This window comes from Ascaphus truei, chromosome 5 (assembly GCF_040206685.1).
Source record: "Ascaphus truei isolate aAscTru1 chromosome 5, aAscTru1.hap1, whole genome shotgun sequence".
In the NCBI taxonomy this organism is placed as follows: domain Eukaryota; kingdom Metazoa; phylum Chordata; class Amphibia; order Anura; family Ascaphidae; genus Ascaphus; species Ascaphus truei.
In genome coordinates, this window is record NC_134487.1 from 116,275,292 (window position 1) to 116,299,582 (window position 24,291).

At 36.6% G+C, this 24,291-nt stretch overlaps 1 protein-coding gene and 1 long non-coding RNA gene across 2 annotated transcripts in view; one reads left to right on the forward strand and one right to left on the reverse strand.

Moving 5' to 3' along the window:
• Positions 1-24,291, reverse strand: part of METTL25 (methyltransferase like 25) — a 249,606-nt gene that overhangs the window by 107,272 nt on the left and 118,043 nt on the right. The window contains exons 5-6 of the mRNA XM_075600496.1: positions 5,107-5,634; positions 3,594-3,738 (exon numbers count right to left, since the gene is read on the reverse strand). Coding sequence (XP_075456611.1) covers positions 3,594-3,738; positions 5,107-5,634 — 673 coding nt within the window. The remainder of the gene's footprint in view (positions 1-3,593; positions 3,739-5,106; positions 5,635-24,291) is intronic.
• LOC142494429 (uncharacterized) lies at positions 12,430-23,559 on the forward strand. Its single transcript, XR_012801431.1, has 3 exons — positions 12,430-12,632; positions 21,795-21,968; positions 23,330-23,559. It is a non-coding gene; the product is annotated as an uncharacterized LOC142494429 (long non-coding RNA).

Below are 24,291 nucleotides of genomic sequence, written 5' to 3' on the forward strand. Positions count from 1 at the left end.
GACAGTTACTTCCGAAGGGGATGCCGGTATCTCTCTGCAGTTTTCAGCTTCCTCGTCACATGGTCCAATAGGAAGCCGCACTTGGTGATGACACGGCTTCCAATTGGCCTGCAGCGCCCAGGAGCTTTGAAAAGCAGCCATATAGTGAACCCTGGAGTGGCTACTGGCACCCACTATGGAGGTAAGTCCTTCTGGAAGCAGGGGTCCCCCGAGTTGAAATTATTGGGTATCAGCTCCAGAAACCCCCTGCTTCAATCCTGCATTAAAAGAAAAAATATATAAAAAGCTTTGATTGCCTCTTTAAAGCTGCAGTTAAAGCAATATCCTACATGTGGTTTTTTTATTAAATAAGTTCTGTACTATGAGAAAACACTTGTAGCATTTTTTTTTTAACGAAAAAAAAACCCATTATTAATGTAACAAGCATTTTTGTTTTTATAGCAACCATTTACAAAGTTACATCCTTTACCTCTTTTGAGACAGGCTCCTGCTCTTGAGCCCTGCCCTCTCTCTAGAAGTGCACCAATTGTATCTAGTGCCTGCCTGGTCACATGATCCGCCACACAGATCTTTGCATCTTGGGTAATATTTTGCAGCCCTAACAGTGATATAAAGAACCCCAAGCCGAATCTTCAGCGATCAATTACAGGAGAATGGATTGATCGGCAAGTTAGCTAATCACTTGTCAGTGTGCAGATTGTATTGATGCACATATTGAACGGAAAAAAAAATTAAAACGGCAGCTTGAACTGCAGCTTTAATATTGATCATTATATTATACTATGTCCTGTCCCCATCTGTATTGTTCAAATTAGGTGTTATCATCAGCCTCATACCTACCACACGCAGCATTTATCCCGAGATCTGACTCCAAAAGACTGTTAACAGTCCAAAGGTTCGACAAAGAATCCAGTCGCTCCATCTCTTACCGTGCATCTCACAACTGGAACAATCTAAACCGCCTCCAGTATAAGTAATTTCAAGACTACAGCTGTGACATTTTAATCTTGTCTGTAATTGTTACATATGTCCATAATCATATTATCTCTAATTGTTCTGAAATGTCTGTCAATTGAATGTATCACCTTTGTTCATTTAATGATACCATGTATTGTCACCGTAACTCTGTGCCCAGGACATACTTGAAAACAAGAAGTAACTCTCAAAGTATTATTTCCTTGTAAAATATAAATAAATCATTGTTCTTATTATTGCTCAATGTGGGCCAGGGTCTGTCTTGTCTCCCAGAGCCTAATGTTTAATATTGTATGGCTTCACATCTTCTCGCCGTTAATAATACATGACTCGTATTCTGAAAATAAGCTTTATTACTTTTAATGGTAACTATATCAAATATTAAAGTGTTGTGAGTGTGTATGTGTGTATATGTATATCAAATGGTTTTCTGCACTTTCTTGCTGACAACATCCCAGAATTGTTGTCATTATTCATCATGTGCCAGGCACAAAAGATAAATATAGTCACACTCTTAATTGTATGTGCTGGTGAGAAAGTGAAATAGGTTGGGGGGGAGGGGGGTGGGGGGTTGTCTCAAGTAAACAGCACTAAGATCTAAGCAGCCATTTTGTCTGTCATCCATTATGGTGTATGTCTGCTTGGAAGCATGAAATGGAAGCTCTGATCTGAAAGAAAGTTTTCACTCTCAGCAAATTTGTTGATGTTAAGCCATCGTCAGCTACAAGACAACCTTGAGATAGAGATAGGCCACTGTGTAGCGGGAATTAGAGATATCAGTCACGTGTTTACATTTAAAGTGGTAGAAACAAGAGACAGAGGTTGGGTCTCACACCGCAAGAAATGCATAAAAACACAGGAGACCCTGGATGCTGCGTATATGGGGGAAAGGTTACAAGCTTGCATAATGATTTTAGCTGACTCTCATATTCATTTTGTTTTCCTTATACATTTATGTTATTAAACTGATGTTCTCATATTCATTTTGTTTATCTTATACGTATATGCTATGATGTACAAACCACCCCAGAAAGGGGGCGTCAGCTTTAGTATTATGGTATAAATATATTTTATAGGCCATATACCTGTCAAAGAGCTTTGTTTATAATCTGTCTCATGTGTGCATCTGTACACCAATAAACTCACTTGTTATTCTGTGATTTTAACCCTCAACTTGTATTTCTTTATAGACGCTTTCATACTGGCCAAGTGGACAAGGCCACAAGGGCCCCCTGCCATAAGTGCCACGGGCCCCACAAAGCCTTAATCCGGCCTTGTATAAAACGTAACCACAGATTCTCACACCCTCAGCTCTCTACATTTGATATAACAATAAGCAAAATCTGTTAGAAGTACTAAAGCCAGAATGTTTGACTCAAATACATAAATAGCGAGGTACGGTAAGGTACTAGCCAAAGAAGAATAACAACACAAATAGGGATAGTTACTAATGGTTCTTAATGTTCAGAGCTCCAAAATGTTTACCAAAAAAGGAACTGTTCAAAAACAACAATATCTATATGGTTTACTCAATAATAAGACTTTAAATAACCACAGCTATCTCAATACATAAACTCAACTCATCACAAATGAAATTCATAATAATACACAGACATGGAATGAAATTTACATGGAGGGAGGATGGGAAATGCAAAGCACATTCCAGAATTATGTTCTTAAAGAGTCAAACCACTATAATTATCCAATCATTGTAATACTGATCAATACTTGCAGAGAGCACAATTAGTAGCAGATCTCATACTTTTGTGGTAAAAACTTACATACACACACACACACTTACACACACACACTTACACACACACATTAAAGGCAAGGCACAGATGTCTCCCCTAAGGGATTGAGGGTGACTGAGATGTGCAGTCGTAATGCAGTACTGTTCATTCCACACTGTTTGAAAGCTCTCAGTCCAAAGTGCCTGCAGTCTTATAACTTCTTATTCACTCTCTGGTCAATGCATTTGGAGTGCAATCAAAATGAATGAATTAGGTCAGACAATGTCACAAGGAGAGTGATTCCTCAATTGTTCTCAGCATATAATGAACAGCATTTAAGTACTGGTCACCTGATCGTGTACTCTGCATATGTTGCACCCAATATTGTTTAAATATTTCTGAGTTTCTGCAATAATTAACACCATAATCAGTATGTTATTATTTAAATGTTTTCATCCTGGTCTTTAAATTCTGCACCAGCCTCTATAAAAGGTATTATACAAGACAGATCTCAATCATTTTAGTATTATTTCAAATTTAAATATTTCTCTAAATGGTATATTACTTCTTATGCAACAATTTACAAACAGCTGATAAATGATAATTTCTGTTCAACATGAACAGATTCCTTTATATTACTAAAACATTTTTATCTACACGTGGACTATATACAGTATCTGGGAAATATCCACAGGGCAAAACAATGAAGATTGCGTTTGTACTATAAAAGCGTGTATATGTAGGGTTATACTATCCTTTATCTTTGCACTGACAAATACGATCATCAATACACAGTGCTGTCAAATAAATGCAGCATTGCTGATTTTCAAACATTAACAGAGTGTACTTCATTTTGCCATTTCTAGAATATAACAATAATTGTACCTTCTTGGCTCTCAAATTCTTCAGATAAAAGATGGTAACAGCAGCCAACACTGCAAACTGCTTTTATTTCCGGTTTGGCTGTGAAAATCCGCAGTGTATTTGGAGCAAGGTCTCCACATGTATGCAGCCCCACCATAATGGATTCCTGTGGAAACAGAAGACACTCATCAGAAAACAAGAAATAAGAAGTTCTTCTCTAAAACCATGCATTAAAAAGGGTATGAAAATTAAAATGAGCACCCGAGTTTTTGCTGAAATAATGTACAATGATTATAAGCAACATAATTGTTACTTTTATCTGATATTAACTGACATACCTCCCAAAACACACATCTATCATTTCCATCGTAAATTAACCAGTGAACTGTACGCAAACACAAGGAATTTTACATTCTAAAAACGCTAACTATATGACATACATATTAAACATTGTATACAACCTACTTTCATTCAGTTATTCATTTGAGGATCAATTTTGAAAAACATTCACAGGATTTATTCTAAGTAATATTTCATAATTAAAAGAGTAATCAAAGAAACTATATAAACAATATGCGATCAGGTGCTGAACTGCAAAGCATGTTTTATTAGTTTGACCAGTCTAAATATGACTAAATTGCTTTAGCTTCTATAAAGTCATGCGTGTTGCAGCAGTGCAGCAAAATATTATTAATTGAAATCCCTGCATGGCCTTCCTTTTTTGATAGTGAAACACGAAAATATCGTCATTGTAGAGGTAAAAAGCATTTTTGGCAAAAACTCACTAAATGCTCTTCCTGACTTGGAACTTCTTTATATTTCTTTTGAAAAACTCAATAAAGACACACAATCCTCAGAACTTTTCTTATCAAAATACCTTCCTTTTTTTTTTTAAATACAGAAGTTTTCCTGTAAAAACAAAAAACAAAAAAAATGTAATCGCCTTTTACACCGAATTCAAAGAATGTAGTTAATGACTTTACCTCTACAACGACGATATGATGATTAAAAAACACGCTTTACAGTTTCTGGTCTTCAATCTGATTTTAAAAGATTTGTTTTTCCTACGGTTTTATAAAAATAGTTGCCTTTGACTTGGAGATGTTCAAATTTTTGCAGCACATTGGGAAACACCAAAACTGTTGTAAGACAGACCCTAAAAATATATGGTGGAGAGGGGGAGAGAGGGAGAGAGAGAGAGAGAGAGAGAGACATCTATACAACACATGGAAAGATACATGTGGACACACCTGAGATACTAGTCATAGGACTATCAGGGTCTGGACTTACTCAGTCTTGGGAAATTTGAAGTTTAACCTTTTAAAGCTCTGCAAAAATGTAAAACAAAACCCTGCACAATTTAAACTATCTTGCAATTAATTTTCTAAGTTTAGTTAGGACAATTTTGCACATCACTATCCACAGAATTATATAAACTTATTATTTATTTTTTTTTCTAAATAATGAAATATCTGCATGCAATCGACAAATTGCAGTTGTATACACATATTTCTAAAAATCAAAGACAGCTGACCTCTAAATCCGTAATGATGTCATGCAGATCTGTTTCTGCGGTAACATAGGAAGTGAGAGGCGAGTATATATGTGAGTCACTCAGCTTTCTGGCCTTGATGTTCTCCATTTTCCTTTGTTCTTTTTCTTGTTCACTGAGATCTTTGCAAACACTTTCTGACACTAAAGGGACTTCAACAGCATCAGTGGGAAGGATATCCAAAAAGGAAAAAGTATTTTCAGAATGCCCATCTGTATCTGGATCTTGTATTGTTTTGTCTGCAGCAGATGCATCTGAAATTGACAATTTCTCTGTTTCCTGATTTGTATATTTTGGCAATAAACTATCTTTTTTTTGGTCAGAGTCTGGTGTGGTTGTAATTGTTCTGGCATCGGTTTTATAGGCTTTGCAATACTTTTTCAATTTCCGGTTTCTCTTGTTGGCTCCATTTGTATTGGTATGGGAAGAGTCAATCCCATAAACCTTAAGGTCATATCTCACGGATAAATATGAGCTTAGATAGCCTTTTCCAGCACCCAAGTCTATCACCTAGAAGAAAGAAGAAATAATAACAACAAAGGACAATCCATACTAACGAACTAAAACATTTAAACTACAGTAACCAGAGACATCAATTAATTCAAATAACGGATTTATTCCCACATATTATTAAAATAGTTGAGAAATGACTAGGAAGATTTGACATTAACAGAGATCGATATTTTGGATATACTATCTTTAACAGAAACATGTTTAAAAAAAAAAAAAAATCTAAATCAATGCTAGTGCTGTGTTACAAAGACCACATACTGTAGGTACTGGTTTCTCCAGTCAGAAACTCGTGATGTGGAAAGCTCATACACATCATTTTTGTTAAACTAATAAGGAAACCAGAATCCAGGTTTCTTTAGGTCCAGAACAGCTACTAGAACTGTATACTATATTAAAAAGGGTATGGATGGGTGAAGAACATAGAGGGGAAAAAAGAAGCAATATCGTGTTTACAAATGAGATTCAATGTAGGAGTAAATAGTGACACACTATACAAATGTTAAAAAAAAACAAACACGTAACAGTTTCCCCCCTTTTGTTTAGATACTCTCTCACAGCATCTCCCTCCGTGGGACCCGAACTGCCGAATTTTCTGCGTAACTTCCGGGTTCGTCCGTGTCAGTACAAATCCAAAACGTTTAGTAGGTAAACTCCCTCTTCATCAGTGGGATACCTCCTGGTATCCGGCTAATCTATTTATGGTCCTAAGTGCTCCAGTAGCCTTGTGTAAACGTGACTGGTCTTTATTAACATGGTATTATATTACTCTAATAGTCCTATTTTTATTATACATCATAAAATAAAGTATAACTAATGCATCATTTTAGAATATAAATCTACACACGCTTATATATAACATATGAACATGTTAATACTTTTTTTTTTTTTTTACATATTTAAACATTAAAACACTAATATTCAATAGTACTTTTGCAAATGGAGAAGGCATCAAAACTGGGCCTTGTTTGCATAATGGGGGATTTTAATTATCCAGACATAAACTGGGGCAATGAGATTGGCGTTACAACAAAAGGGAACAGGTTTTTGGGGGTGCTTAAAGACAATTATATGACCCAAATTATTGAGGAACCAACCAGGAGAGGGGCAGTTCTGGATTTGGTCATATCAAACAATGTAGAAGTAATAACAAATATTCAAGTCCTGGAACATTTGGGTAACAGTGATCATAACATGATCTCATTTGAAATAAATTATCAAAAAACAGATTACTTGGGTTCAACAAAGACCTTCAACTTTGGAAAGGCAGATTTTAATAAACTGAGTTCTAATCTAGTAGTAATACAATGGGATGATGTTTATGCAGGGGAAAATGTAGTAGACAAATGGGCAGTTTTTAAAACATTGTTAGAAAGCACACTTATCAGTGTATACCCTTGGGTAATAAGTATAAAAGAAATAAGTCAAAACCAATGTGGCTAAATAAACAGGTAGGGGAGGAAAGGGACAAGAAGAGGAAGGCGTTTAGATTCTTTAAGTCAGAAGGGACAAAGACATCGTATATCAGAATTATAAGGAATGTAACAAAAATTGCAAATGGGCAATAAAATTAGCAAAAATGGATAATGAAAAAAGGATTGCAATAGAAAGTAAGGTCAACCCTAAAAAATTCTATAAGTACCTTAATAACAAAAAAATGAGAAAAGAAAATATAGGACCCTTTCAGTGTGAGATGGGTAGGCAGATTATTGGAGATAAGGAAAAAGCTGAGGTATTAAATAAATTCTTTGCCTCTGTGTTTACCAGGGAAGAATCAAATTCAATAGTAGTGCCGCAGGAGGAAGCTACAACCTCCATATTAATAAACAATTGGTTAACTGAGGAAGAAGTTCATAAGCGACTTGAAAAAATTAAAGTTAATAAGGCACCTGGCCCCGATGGCATACATCCAAGAGTTCTCAAGGAGTTAAGCTCAGTAATATCAAAACCATTATATTTAATATTCAAGGACTCCATTTCCACAGGCTCAGTAGCACAAGATTGGTGCAAAGCAGATGTGGTGCCTATATTTAAAAAGGGAGCTAGATCACAACCGGGAAATTACAGACCTGTAAGCCTGACTTCAACAGTAGGGAAACTACTTGAAGGTTTAATACGGCATAATATTCAGGAATACCTAATGGAAAACAAAATTATTAGTAATAGTCAGCATGGATTTATGAAGGATAGATCTTGCCAAACTAATCTTATTTGTTTCTTTGAGGAGGCAAGTAGGAATTTAGACCAGAGTAATGCAGTTGATGTGGTCTACTTAGATTTTGCAAAGGCTTTTGATACGGTTTCACACAAGAGGTTGGTGTACAAAATAAAGAAAGTTTGACTCAGTAACAATATATGCACCTGGATTGAATACTGGTTAAAGGACAGACAACAGAGGGGTGTCATAAATGGAACTTTTTCAGGTTGGGCTAAAGTCGTGAGTGGAGTACCTCAGGGATCAGTACTGGGACCCCTGCTTTTTAACTTGTTTATTAATGACCTTGAGGTTGGCATCGAGAGCAAAGTCTCCATCTTTGCTGATGATACTAAATTGTGTAAGGTAATAGAATCAGAGCAGGATGTAATTTCTCTTCAGAAGGACTTGGAGAGACTGAAAACGTGGGCAGGTAAATGGCAGATGAGGTTTAATACAGATAAATGTAAGGTTATGCATTTGGGATGCAAGAATAAAAAGGCGAATTACAAATTAAATGGGGATAAAATGGGGGAATCCTTGATGGAGAAGGATTTAGGAGTGCTTGTAGATAGCAGGCTTAGCAATAGTGCCTAAAGTCATGCAGTAGCTGCAAAGGCAAACAAGATCTTATCTTGCATCAAACGGGCAATGGATGGAAGGGAAGTAAACATAATTATGCCCCTTTGCAAAGCATTAGTAAGACCACACCTTGAATATTGAGTACAATTTTGGGCACCAATCCTAAGAAAATACATTATGGAACTAGAGAGAGTACAGAGAAGAGCCACCAAATTAATAAAGGGGATGGACAATTTAACTTATGAGGAGAGGCTAGCTAAATTAGATTTATTTACATTAGAAAAGAGGCGTCTAAGAGGGGATATGATGACTATATACAAATATATTCAGGGACAATACAAGGAGCTTTCAAAAGAACTATTCATCCCACGGGCAGTACAAAGGACTCGGGCCATCCCTTAAGGTTGGAGGAAAGGAAATTTCACCAGCAACAAAGGAAAGGGTTCTTTACAGTAAGGGCAGTTAAAATGTGGAATTCATTACCCATCACATTACTGTGATGGCAGATACAATAGATTTGTTCAAAAAAAGGTTGGACATATTTTTAGATGGGAAAGGTATACAGGGATATACCAAATAAGTATATATGGGAAGGATGTTGATCCAGGGATTAATCCGATTGCCAATTCTTGGAGTCAGGAAGGAATTAATTTTTCCCCTTAATGGGGTTTTTTGTTTGCCTTCCTCTGGATCAATAAGTATAGATATAGGATAAAGTATCTGTTGTCTAAATTTAGCATAGGTTGAACTTGATGGACGGAAGTCTTTTTTCAACCTCATCTACTATGTAACTATGTAACTATGTAATAGTACTGTAATGAGAAAAGCGAAGTTAGAGAATTAAAATATGAAAACAATGATGAAAAATCATAAAGTAAAAGACAAATAGAACAATTGAACCTTTCATATTTAAAATAGACTTTATAATTGATAGGTTATTAATGGACTGTCGTAATTGGGAGACCATATATTAAATAAAATATATCTTATACTTAATTGATTGTCAGTAAAACATTTTAAGACGAAATATAAAAACATATTGGACAGTCATTAAGAGACCATACTGTACTGTATATTGGATGTGGTATTGCTATATTGGATATATAATTAAATTATATAATGGGGAAACTATATGTAAAATGCATTCTTAAATCTTGGTAAATCCAACACTAGTACATTTAAGCTCTATGGAGAAAAAAAGAGGAAACCATGTTAATAAAGATAAATCCTGATCAGGCAGGGGTTAATATTGCAATAGGGTAATAAATAGAGCATCCAGTGACCGGGAGACATTATCCCCAATGAAGTGGAACTCTAGTCACTAAACGCTTTGGATTTGTACTGACACAGAAGTCACGCGGCAAAACCAGAAGTTCGGCGTCCATCATCAGGAGCCACTATCATCCTGGATGGCACTCCGCAGACTTATACGTAACATGGCAAAAACATAGCTCCTCATACTTCCTCCCAAACCTGGCCCTATTACCTGCTTCCACATTACTGTTGGAAGTACTATCATTCATCCAGTAGCCCAAGCACGCTGCCTAAGGGTCACACTCGACTCCTCTTTCACATTCAAAAGGTAGCAAAAAACTGTTGTTTATTCCTCCGCAATATTACAAAGATAAGCCCTTTCCTCTGTTGCTCGACTGCTAAAACTCTGACTCAGGCCCTCATTCTCTCCTGTCTCAATTACTGTAACCTCCTGCTGTCCGGCCTCCCTGCTTCTCACCTGTCTCCCCTACAATCTATCCTAAACACTGCTGCCAGAATCACTCTACTTTTTCCTAAATCTGTCTCAGTGTCTCCCCTGCTGAAATCACTCTCCTGGCTTCCTGTCAAATCTCGCATCTCACACTTGCACTCAATTCTCCTCCTCACTTTTAAAGCAAGCGCCCTCTCTATCCACCTTTAAGACCCACCTTAAGACCCACTTGCTTAAAGAAGCATACGAGTAGCACAGTGGCTAATAATATACACATGATACATAAAGCTGGCCCCATGCAGATGCACTTATCTAAACTATAAGGTTTATTAATTTAAATCACTTTTTACACAGTATTCACATTAATATTTAAGGTATCCTCACTTATAGGATCACTATTTAGATTTAAGCGCTATTGGATAACATCTGTTTCCACTATTCTGCACTTATCAGAATGCCCTCCTACTGTCTCTGTACGTTCTTCCTACCTACCAATTAGATTGTAAGCTCTTCGGAGCAGGGACTCCTCTTCCGAAATGTTACTTTTATGTCTGAAGCACTTATTCCCATGATCTGTTATTTGTATTATTTGTTATTTATATGATCATTACGTGTATTACTACTGTGAAGCGCTATGTACATTAATGGCGCTATATAAATAAAGACGTACATACACTATGAGTGTCTTAACAAACGGGAAGAAGCAGTAAGTGCTGTGATATTCTGTTTTTTGTTGTTGGTTTTTTTAACATTTGTATTGTGAGTGTGACTACATGCTCCTACATTGAATCACATTAGTAAATAATATTACACTATATTGTTTATTTTCCCCTCTATATTCTTCACCATTCTTTTTTTCTCCACATGTTGCACTTTCTTACTGAGCGAAGTCATTATCTGGAAGCTACCTGTGGGAGTTGTTAAGAAAGAGGGGAAGCTTTATTGAATACTTGGTAGCAAATATTGAGATATTATGTGTTGTATTAGAGATATGATGTGCTTACTATAGATTTGTATATTTATATTATAAAGGAGTATGTTTAAAATGTCACAAACACTGATGAAGCAGGGAGAGGAGAGAGCTGCAGGTGCTGGGTAAGTCCTCGTGCAGTGGCCATTTCGCTAAAAACAAACAAACATTGGAGATGTTTTTAAATCGGGAGCCACGCTCAGACTGCGTTATAAGCGGATCCGCGTTGTAGCGGATTGCGCTATAACGGGGTTGAGCTGTATTACTACTTTTATGTAATAGTGTTTTTTCATTAAAAATAATTTTCTCTAACATAACTTTTGCCCTGGTGTAAAGTATAAAAAAAAAAATCACAGTCTTCTTTACAAGAATGGAACACACTGACAGAAAAGTTGGAGGTTCAGTCGCTGCAATTAAAAACATTGTTGGAGCACTTTCGTCTTAAAAAGACAAACTGGGTGCACAATATCATTAAATGCAGTCCACAGGATAGCTACACTTGTTCTGTTCGATATTGATGCACTTACTTGTAAGATTTCTATTTTACACTAAGCAGTATAGTTGGTGCTTAGCTGAAGGGATTGTCAAGAACCACTTCACTACCATTTCAGTACACAAAATCAAAACATTGGAATTACCCCCGGAGCACACAGGATACAAGAGACCTCTTCTCTTAATTACATAATTCTTTTTTTCTTTATTTGCAAATTAACATCAAGGCACAACGTTAAGGCACCAGAGCTGGCATCACATTTCACCTGATGAAGGGATGTTTTCCCAGAAGAGTTGTACCTCGATGTTAATCTGCAAATAAAGAAAAAAAGAATGATGCAATTAAGAAAAGATGTCTCTTGTATCCTGTGTGCTGCGGGGGTAATTCCAATGTTTTGATTTTGTGCACTTTAATGGCAGCAAAGTGGTTCTTGCTGATACTACCTCCAGCTAAGCACCCATTATACGGCGAAGTAGAACAGAAATCCAACAAGTGAGTGCATAAATATCGAACAAAACAAGTGCAGCAATTAAAACCATAAATTACAGCAACATTTCCAAAACTGCTTGAACATGTACTGTAACTAACAGCAGCTCTCCACACACAGGAAAAATCGGTGCACCGCCGGAAAAAGTATGCAAAGGCTGGGATATGTGACCGTAGATACTTCATTAACAGAGCATGTCAGTAGAGTTCTGGCGGATCCTCTAACGTGTTTCACGCCGAATTCTTTGACAAGCGCTTTGCCGTGAAACACGTTAGAGGATCCGCCAGAACTCTACTGACATGCTCTGTTAATAAAGTATCTACAGTCACATATCCCAGCCGTTGCATACTTTTTCCGGCGGTGCACAAATTTTTCCTCTGTGTGGAGAGCTGCTGTTGGTGATGTCATCGGAAGCACGCCGGGCTGCTGAACCGGCTGGAGTTGTAGTTCCTGCCGATAACAGACCACCCACCGGGACCGAGGAGTCATCTGCGGGTTGCGGTGTGTCTGCCTGGACGGAGGACCCTTCATTATATATAGAGGACGGCTGCACTAAGATCACCAACCGTGAGTCTAAATAAAACTTCACTAGAGCTTGTTTATAAGCCTGTTGTTTAGGAGAGACTTTGCATTTATTGCTACTCACACTTGTGGTCAGGTTGCCTGTTCCCTCCTTCTCCTTTCCCCTCTTCCCTTGCGTATGGGATATAGAGAGGTATATGGTATTATACAGCATACTATTCAGCAGCCTATATTCTTCTGAGCGCCGAATTGGTAAACTAACAAAGTTCACTGCATTACTATGTACTGTAATCAGAATGCAATAAAATCAACAGTTTAATTTTCCATTTATAGTTTTGGGGACAGGGGGTGGGGGGGACAGGGGGTGGGGGGGGGCGGGGGAGATTATGATGAAAACTAAGAGGGGGCTAAGGCATGACACAGTGCAAGCTATAGGATACAGATCCTGATTGCCATTCAAAACAAAAGTCTAATAGTGCCGTTTCTGCACTACAATTGACTTGAACGGGAGTTTCTGTGCAGTAGTACTGAATCTGCACAATTGCACTTTATTGAACAAGCCCCATGGTCAACAAAAGTGTGATAAAAGGAATACCACCTCCCAGAATTGTCATAGCACTGTCTGCCAAGTTTATATCAGTAACAGGTGAAAAAAATCTAGCATATTGACCCATTCACTGCCAGATGAAACCAAAACACATACACTCCAGCAACTTGAGCAAAAAAACATTTCAACATAGTTGCCATGTTATTGATTAAAGCAATATAAAGTAGTAGTAGTTCTACAACAATTAGGGTTATTCAGTAAACTGTGATTAGAGCAGTAACACATTGTTGAAATACCATTAAATCAATTGGAGTTTCAGTGTAATAGTCACTATTACAATCGTCACTATTGCTGTTTAATAGTTTATTAAATATAAAGCATTTTAGGAAATATGCGATTTAAATTGTTTTTGGTTTACATGTAAATTAATATAGATAAAAATATATATTTTTTAAATAAAAGTACTTTTCATCGTCATCTTGGTCTTTTAATCTCTCTTGGACAAAGATGGTACTCGAATGGATTCCAATAATGGCAATTTCTTCTTGCGATATGTCCGGCCCACTGTGATTTTAATTTCTTCGCCCTTGTGATGTCACAGACTTCTGTTTGGTTTAAAATCCATTCATTCTTTTTCCTGTCTCTTCGGGTAACACAAAGCATAGCTATCTCCATACTTATTTGCGTTGTCTGAAGCTTCTGAATTATCTTTGCATTTAGGGTCCAAGTGTCACATCCATATACAAGCAATGGCAAAATAAACTGGTTGAAAACTTTCTTCTTGAGGCACAGTGGAAAGTTCCCTTGAAATGATGTCTTGTTTCTTCCAAATGCTCTCTATCCCATCTTCTCCTCCTATTGATTTAATTCAAAAGGTTCCCATCCATTGTTATTTCCGGCCAAGGTAGACATAGTCTTCGACTTCTTCTTGTTTTACTCCATTTAGTTCAATCTTTCTAGACATGACACGTTTGGTGATCACTTTGGTGTTGCCGAGATTCATACGGAGGCCCACATTCTTACTTGCTTCGTCGATTTCTTCAATTTTTTGCTGGAGGTCTTATGGACTTGTGGCAAAAATAACAATGTCATCTGCAAATCATAGGGGACTCAAACATTCACAGATGATTTTGCATCCTTTTTCTTCCCAATCTAATGTCTTGAAAAACTATTCAAGTGTTGCAGTGAAAAGCTTTCGTGACATGCAGTCTCCCTGATGCACGCCATTGCTGATCCTTATCTTGCTTGTATCTTCTTGTAATCTAATGGTTGATGTGGCATTCTCGTAAATATTCTTTATAATTTCAGTGTACACGTCTTCAACATTTTATCTTAATGCATCTAGGACCACTGAGGTAGACAGAACCAAATCCTTTTTTTGTAATCTATGAATCCCAAAATGAGTGGTAGATTGTATTCATTACTTTGGGAAATCAATTATTTTACGACTTTGATATGGTCTACTGTGTTGTATCCAATGCGATATCCTACTTGTTCGATAGGCTGTGCAATGTCTAGGGTCTGATGTACCAATTGTTATCTTCTTAAAAATCATGTAAGTGATTGGAAGTAGACTGATTGGTCTGTAGTTCTTGACGTCTTCTTAGTTATCCCCTCATCTATAAGAAAGGAGACAATGGTATTGCTCCATTGTTCTGGAATTTTCCTGTTCTTCAAGCAGCATACAGTAAATAGTTGTGCAAGGATTCTTTATACTGCTTCCACCGACTTCTTTCAAGAAGCTCCCTGAGAGCCTTTCCATTCTTCATGAATGTTATTGCTTTGCCACTTCTTCTAGAAGGACACATGGTACATCATTGGTGGTTTCTTCTCGCTTGTCCCCTGCTGTAGTATGTCCAGTGTTATCTGTGTTCACGTACAATTTAATGTAGAAGACTCTTTAAGATCAATACATATCTTTTATCCATCGTCTTTGTTTAGTGCAACGATTTGCTTCTTCCCAACCATTAGTTGCTGCTTTGTCTTTTTTAAGTTTGTGTTATCTTCAGTAGTCTTCTTCACCATATCACAGGTCAATGTTCTTACATCTTCAGTTATACGTTTGCGGATTGTCTAGCACAGCTCTGCATATTTAATTATTGTTCTTCCGTCTTGGGATTGCTTAATTTCTTGTAGTCTCCTTAGTTGTGTTGTCTCACCACATATTTGATTATCCTGTTTTTTTTATGTGATTCCTCTAGTTTTTTCTGCGCTTTCATCTACAGATGAAGCCACGAGTATCCGAACACTTGTCTTTGAAAATCTGGGGCAATCTCCCAGTAATGCAGCAACATTTCTGTGACATTTCTGCAAACAGAATAATGGTCCATCGGTTTAACACAGTGGGGGTCCCTGGCAGTCTCATTCAGTTTGAATGGGACTGCCATGGACCCCCGTTGTGTTAATCCGATGGGCCATTAGTCTGGCTGCAAAAATGTCACAGAAATGTTGCAGCATTACTGGGAGATTGCCTCAGATTTTCCCAGGCAAGTGTTCGGATACTCGTGGCTGCATCTGTAGAATATACATAAGTTCTTCATAATCGTTTGTTAAAGTGTCCCCATGCATTTTGAGCAAACTGAAACGTTTTGTCAGTTCTTGTTTGAATTATCTGCTATTATTCATGTTGATTGTTTTTGTCTTATCTTAAATCAGTTGTCTTCTTTTCAACTTCACATTCAGATGTAATCTGCAGCAACCCAATCGGTGATCTCTCCTTGTGTCAAAACGGTTAAGGACTGTAAAGTTTTCAATCCTGTGTTTGTTCATTAGGATATAGTTATTCCTGACTCCATTGGGTCCATTCAATGTACATTTTATATTTGGATTCTTCTTGAAGAATTTAGAACTCTAATTTAGATGAATTCATTCACAACGAAGAAGTTTTCACATTCTGCAATTTGTACCAATCTGTCCCCATGTTCATTCCTGTTATGGAAACCATACTTACCAGCTGATGCTTTGTCTTTCTGGTCACCAATCTTTGCATTCAAATGTCCCATAACAAATGTATACAGTATGTGAAGTGTGTATGTGTTTTCATACCTCACTGAACAAAGTGAAAAGTAATTTCAAAGATTATGTAAGAGGGGCTATTAATAAAAAGTTTTTACAAAGTCAGATAATGGCTATTTTTACTTTACTTTTATTTTTATATATATATATATATATATATATATATATATATATATTATAAAAAAATATATATCTATATAAAAATATATATAATATATATATATATATATATATATATATATATATATATATATATATATATATATATATATATATATAGCTGTAATAGTCTACTGTCAATTTGTAAAAGTAAAAAGTAATGTTTTTTTGGACCAACTTCTTGAACTGCGCCTTTAAGTCTTTTACAATAAAATCACTTAGAAACACTCTCGTTTCCTGGTTCTTTTAGTAGTTTTATTCTTCGGATTACTGATGTTAACACTGAAAGCCCCCATAAATTAATGAATTTGGAAAGAAATATTGCCGTTCCCCATAACTATTTTATACAATAGCCAATGAAACACCACAACAGAAACAAAATTCCAAGCCACCCATTAGAGATCAAGGATCTGTGGGTGAAGTACAGGGTACTAAACAAAATCATTACAGTTTTATAACATCAAACCCCAAGAAAAAATGTACCCACAGGACATCTGAACTGTTGTAAAACATGTGTTGTGATTTGAATGGTCTATATTTTTTAATTAAATCTATTTTTACACAAAGTGCTTTGTGAAATAATTTGGAAACAAATAATGAACAAAATCTCTTGAAGATTTACAATTCCTATATAGTTTAACTTTTAAAAAGGTAGGAGAAAGGAACGTGGGTATTTTAATAACCAAGACGCAGATTTGTGTAGCTTGAAGGCTTTTTTTGTGATCTGTAAATGTTTTGTATGTTAGAGAAAAAATATTTATAGCATTACATTGGCAAACCAAAAGAAGTGGGTAAAATGCACCTGCATTTTATATTAAAAGTACTTTTTAACGAGAATGCCTAGCAAAAAAAATATATAAAAAAAAAATCTTTTATATTTCAGAAGGCTTTGTGGTCCACATAGAAAAATTTGTTCCAAAATAGATTTATCAACTTTTTTCTAATTTGCAAATAAGCCATGAAACATCTGAATCCAGTTACATGTCCTTTTTTTTAAAATTTATTACGGAAACACTCTGACCAATGTATAAACAATAACCATTCAATACAAGTAGTTTCTTAGGATTGAGAAGAAGTTGTTTGATGGCTGTGTAATAGGACTATGAATTATGAGATTAATTAGTGTCCTAGAACTCCAGGTGCTTAAATGCTTCTGAGACCAGCTCCACAATCTCCCTCGGTGCCCAGAAAATGGTGACATCAGTACTTCAAATGCTTCCCTGTAAACTTACTTTAAGGTTTAGTGAATTGCACAAGGTGGTCAGAGTTCACAAAGCAAAATGTGTGCGCTGTAGTTGGTAGAAATCAATTAACATCTTAGACCACGACAGGCTGCTTGCTGTTGTCTGTTTTTCTTTACGGTTTCCATTGCCAGAACTAGCAGCCTCTATCAGTACAACCAGGTTTCTAAAGATAGGACGATTTCAAGCCTAAGGCCTCGTTCAGGGTGCCAGAGGCAGGAGTTGGAGGGAGGGCATTCGGGAGGGAGGGCGGCAGTCTGCTGGGCGATGTGTGTTCATCCCCAGCAGACTTTTTCAGGAGTTGAGGAGGGGGCGGGGCTATAGACGTGAGGTTAGGGATCGAGGCTGCAGTCTTCAAATCATTCTCAAGAATGATTTCATTGTCTGCCTAGGTCCCTGTGACGCTGCAACAGCTTCAAAAAACGAATTTTTTGTTTATTGAAACTGTAGCCAGCGTCAACTCCGGGCTTCGGAGACAGGGCAGCTGCTACCCTGACAACCAGTATTCAATTTGAATACTTTGTGTCCCACGGCAGCACACCCTCCCTCCGAAGCCTGCACCCTGAACAAGGCCTAAATAATAAAGATGCTAGCTTCTCTATATACATATATATATTCAGCATGTAACTAGTTAAAATATGTAATTTAGTATTAAGTTAGAAATTATATTGGAAAATTATTAGCTGCCTCTGCAAAGATAAGAAGATAAATTAGACTGAAGACAGGCAGGTGTAGAAATGTTTTATGTGATTTAGTATGAAACTTGCTACTGTATGTTTAATGTCTGCAGAGTTGAATAGTATATGATTTTGAGTTTGGAACCAAAAGGTTAGTTAAATAGCTAGAAAGTAGTAAAAGACAATACAATAGAGATAGGTCTTAAAAGTTAAGGAACACAGTTAATTCTATAGTTACTTAGCGACAGAACAAAGAAGGGTCTTCTAAATCAAAGTAAATACAGTATTGCTAAATTAAGAAACAGTGTTCTAATGTTGATGATTGACTAAGAAGATTGGGCTGACAGTGATAAACACAGGTGATTGCTATGTTAAGACTGGTTAAGGAAAAATATATAAAGATTGTAGTTGGATTTATAGAATTCAGAATAATTCAACACTAAGCTAAGAACAACCAAGCTAAAAATGTTCCACTATAACTAATTTGTATATGCCTAAATTATGTAATTGACTGAAATGATGCTATAAAATATGTTTTCTATTGTCTCTGAATAAATTGAGAAAAGAACCGGACCATGTTATTTGATAGATATTGAAAGGGGGAACATTTATTTGCACCCATCTAATGAGCAAATGTTCAGTTTCCCCATTCCACTTTTAGGCTCATGATATGTGTAGAACATTTTGATATCTGATGACTGTTCAATAGCTTGTTTGTGTACTTCAAAATACTGTAAAAAAAAATGTATCTGCTGCATCTGAATCTTCAACAGAAGAACTCTTTTTCCAAACATACATGTCCATGCACTGCCTTTACATTGATAAAGGTCGTGAACACCCAAACTACATATATTTGTTAGAAAAATTGCAATATCTTTCTATTATCTCACCACACTGCCCCAGCCTTTACACACCTTTACACCAGAAATGATGAAAATATAGGGCTAGATCCACAAAGCTCTGGTAAACCAGAACTCATAACATGAAGTAATCTAAAACCATAACAGACTTTATTTTCCATGAGTTTAATGCATATTGACAAAGCTAATTATATGCAAAAACAACAGCCATTGTACATCTCATTAGCAGACGTTTTATTAGGATAGCATAACATTGCATTAGCTTCAAATAACGTGATGTTGAGTATGTTTTAGCCTTCTTCGTATCTAGGACACTTGGGCTTTTGGTGGAGAAGGAAGAGGAAAAGGTGGAGAGGCAGGGGACGTGAAGAGACTAATTTTGTAGAGTACTCATTGACTTATTTACCTACCAAAACACTCCACTATACAGCACGTACATAGAGCGATACCTGTGTACACACCTGAGATACCTGGTCTCCACGTTTAGCATAGAAGAGTGTTATGGGAGACAAACAAGTTATGGGTTTCCTACAAAATGTATATATTTTTTGCTCTCATTGGATCACAAACCCATGTTATAGCCACCACAATGCTTTTTATGGAAGACAAAATGACTTAACATTACCTTTCTGGCGTTTGAACATATGTGGTAAAGCGATAAGTAACCTCACGTTAAGTTACGTAATAGGGCTTTGTGGATGTGGGCCATGGTGGTCAATGTATTTTGGAAACATTCATTTTAGTTAAGAAATGAATGACTGAAATATTTTGCAAATAATATAGACACCATCATATACGTACACTGTCAGTGCTATAGAAGAAAAAAATATATTATTATTAAAGTCATAGCCATATCTAAAACGCCACGTGAGCTCATGGTTTTGATATTTGTTGACTGAAACTACAAAAAGCCACGGCCTGTTAAGTGTAACACGTCCCATTGGCACATAAAGACTTGCTGGATATGGAATGTATAATACATCCCTTTCTGCTGGTCTTTGTAAGAGAACCATTTTGTTTCTATTGAAGATATACAAAAAAGGAGAATCAGGTCCAGCAATTTGGGATGCCCCTACATGAGGTCTAACCAATTCAAAAGGAACCAACACATGGGTGCTGAGATAGGAAAAACTAAGGTCTGGAGGTAGAATAGTATAGTCCAGCACACAAAAATATAAGGCAGTCAAAAGATAACAAACAGTGTCATTTAATGACGTAAAGAAGTCATAACAGCATTCACCATTTCGGTGCAACAGGCACCTTCATCAGGGTCAAGGTGCCAGTTGCACCGAAACGTTGTATGCTATTATGACTTCTTTAAGAAATTAAATTACACTTTTTGTTATCTTTTTGACTGCCTGTTTATTTTTGGTGTGCTGGACTATACTTTTTTATGTTTCTACTAAAGAACATTGGAAGGCATTTTTTTTTATTTAGATTAAACATGTCCAATGGGCGAACAGCACTATCATACGTTGAGATTTGTTGCATGACACCATACCAACCTGATAGAAGGTTAAGGTGCACTATGGATCATAGACTACCAACTGGATTCCCACTAGCATAAGGATATGGAAGAATGCATCCACTGCCCTCACAAATAAACTTACTTCAAATAATTTGCAGATTCTGATGTGAAAACAAATAAAGGGAACAATGTTTTCGGCCGCAATGGCTGAATTTACTGAATATGTCTAATCCTAGGTTATCTTTAATCATCCTCTTTGAGGAGATGATTTGGACCCAATTATTTTCAGTATCTAGATTCTTCAAATACAGATGAATCTACATATTGTACACATGTTGCGCTCACTTATTTCATTTTCTTCTTGTACCCTCTAAAAATGTCTCTGATTATAGGGACCCTTGCCCAATCTCTGGTATCTACTCCCTATGATTCCTTGCAGATGGTATAATGTAACTAATGGTTGCCAAAGGTAGAACTTGCAGTATATCTTAAAAGCAGGATTAACGAGGTAAACTATGAGCGTCAATATCTCATTCATGCTTCTTCTCAGGTGGACTATGAGACTGAGGTATTTCCTATTGCTAACTGTACTGAAAATCGATGGAATGTTTCCGTTATGACCCATCCAAGCTCTGAATTGTAGTGCTTTATTTATACTTTTAAGAACTTCAACCGGAACACCTCAGTATCAGATGTCAAAGAAGAATTCCACATGTGCAAAAATCCAACTACAATTATTCTCTCATGTGGACTAGATATCGTAAGCCCTATTCATTTACCAAGATTATGAAATGATAAAATAGCCTGTTGCTCTCAATGGAATGGCATTTCTTTTATACAAATTGTACTGTCTAGTGCTGCTTTTTGGAGACTCAAAGAAAATTATACTGTAACTTTAAGCAAAACATAAGGCTACGCTTATAGTGCCGGCGAAGGCCAGGCGACGGTCGCTGAAAAATCAAATAAAGATGACTTCCAGCGATCGCGTCCAATCCGTCACGTCGCGCTTACTATAAGCGCACGCGACTGCGGCAATGCATTTGTTTTGCTCCAACGTCGTGTCGCTGTCGCCGGCACTATAAGCGCAGCCTAATTAATCACATAACAAAAGGGAACGACAAGATGTCGTGTACATAAGAAAAGCAAGACAACAATCTTTATATTCATTTTGTTGCTCCTTTAGTTAGCTCATCGTGAAAATCTTTGTGCTTTTTCAATTTAATGAAGTCAGTTTCCTTAGACGAAACAGCAGCATTTAGAGTGCCCGTGAAGAATGCCCAACACTTCGAAAATAAAGAAAAGGAACAGCCAAGGACAGATGAAGGAAAAAGAAAGCAGCTGAAACTAAAGTAAGAACGAAGATCGTTAGGTACCACATAGCTGCAGGAGGATGAGGATAAACAGAAATTTCAAGGTGGGAAAAAGTTGCATCATTTAATAAAAAATATGATCATATTTAAATATAATATGGTACATCATGTTTCTGAAACACATCACTGCTTTCCTGAAGTATTCAACCTCTAAATTAAACAAATAAAGCTGGGAACCTAGTGGCTATTAACCTTTAAAATGAATACCTCTCATATTTTTATAAGAAACTTTTCAGTTTTTTTCAAATTGCGTTCTTCCTGACGGTGAAGGCTATTAGCTCTTACTTGATAAATAGTAAACCTCACTCCAACTGTGTTTTCTATTCTAGCATTTTCAACAAATGTGGTATGTACCCACAATTTTGTTTTTTTTTTAGTAAAACCAAATGAGATTCTTAATTTGTATGTGTTTCTTTGTATTCCATGAATATGGTTAACACACGCATGCACCCACACACACATACGTACTGTATACATATAAAAAACAAAAAGGTACAGCGCGGGCTCCATAGTGTAAATAGTAAAAGGTTTGTTATTGCAATAATTTTTTATGGTAGTCAGCATTTCTCCTGTGTCTACATCCTTACTTGTTCACTAGATATCCATTTTATGGTAAATAATATTTATTAACAAGTATTTTATGATTGTATTTATAATTATGTTTACATTTACATTTACTATTTATTTGTTATGCTTTGATTATATATTATTCACATTTATTAATACACCATGTCACATATATATTGATTAGCATATGTTTCATATAGTCACTCACTTTTATGCATATATTTTTCACATAGTAATCATTTGAATTTATTTCAGTTATTATATAAAATATGATTTTTATATATATTATATCACTTCTATTTTTATTATAATTCATATATTTATCACATAATATTTGTTAGAGTATATACTAACACATATATAATCACATACACGTCACTGTTTAGGATTTTGTATTGCATTAAGTTTCAACTACATTTGTATGTTTTTAATCTGGTTAATTTTATCTGTCAGTGTCCACAGGTCTATGTAAAAAAAAAATTAGATATATGTATTGTATATCATTAAATATATTAATTAAACATTGTTTAACATTTTGATGTATTCCTTGTTCAAGTTACATTTATAATCAATACTTTATTGATGTTTATACTGTATATTTTTTTTGCATATTTCACACGATAAATTACGTTATTAGAGTTATATTTCCCCTGTCTTATTCCATCTTTATGTGCCAAGCTGTTTAATGTTCTATGTATTTGAAATTTAAAGCCGATTCACCTGTAGTCACTCCTATTCATTAATATGGGTGGAGATAGGATTACTAATTAATCAATTTAAGCGTATGGGTTAAAACGCTCCTTTGGCTGAGCCTGGAACTTGTCTTTACCTTCTACAGTACCTGCTACTACGGAAGAGGGCTGCGGAACTGGAAGTGCAGATACCATTGTGCCGGGCACCGTTTGGACGCACACTACTGAAGCTACCCGGCTTTGTATGTGGAAGATCATTGCACACTTCTAACTGCAAGACTTGAGCTCCGTACTGGCAGAAGAATCACAGGATACCAGAGCTTTTTGTCCAAGGCGCTAATTCTACTGATTTGTTGTGCGTGACCTGATTTTAGCATTGTGGTAATAAACCTTTTACTATTTACACTATGGACCCTGCACTGTCCCTTTTTGTTTTTTTTAGAAGTATTGAGGAAGGTGGTTGATACTGCGCATAGCTGTCTGGGAATGCCAGTGTTTTTTATTTATTTTTAAGGTTTATTATTTTTGGCTTTCCCTCCCACCCCTTCTCTTTTTGTTTCATCTCCCTTTTCCAATCCCCAGTCCTTGTCTTATATGGTGTTTGTATGTATGTCTTTTTGAAGTCTGTTATATTGGCACAATTCGCTTTAGTGCTTACTCCCTCACACTTATTGACCTTCTAATACTTGTGTAGCGCTGTAAAAAATTTTTTTTTAATATATATATCTATATATATATAATTGAATTTTGTGGGATTGTTGCTAGATGTGGTGAATCTGATTGGCCGTGGGTCAGTCACTCAGCCTCTGGCCAATCAGATTGGTCCGTATCCCTGCCCCGCCCCGCACGCCTCTCATTGGCCTGCGTGGCTCTATGACGTCACCCAAATGCCACTCTCTTCTCCTCCTCACCCGCAGCTCACCTTCCCCCTCGGCCTCACCCAACTGCCACACACACGCACAACCACCCGGCCACTGTCCTCTTCACCCAGCAGCCCGAACCGCCGGCTCCCCCCCCCCACATCACCCCCCCACCCATCACCCCCCCAGCTCACCTCCCCGCCGGCTCCTCCTATCACCCGCAGCTCACCTCCCCACCGGCTCCCCCC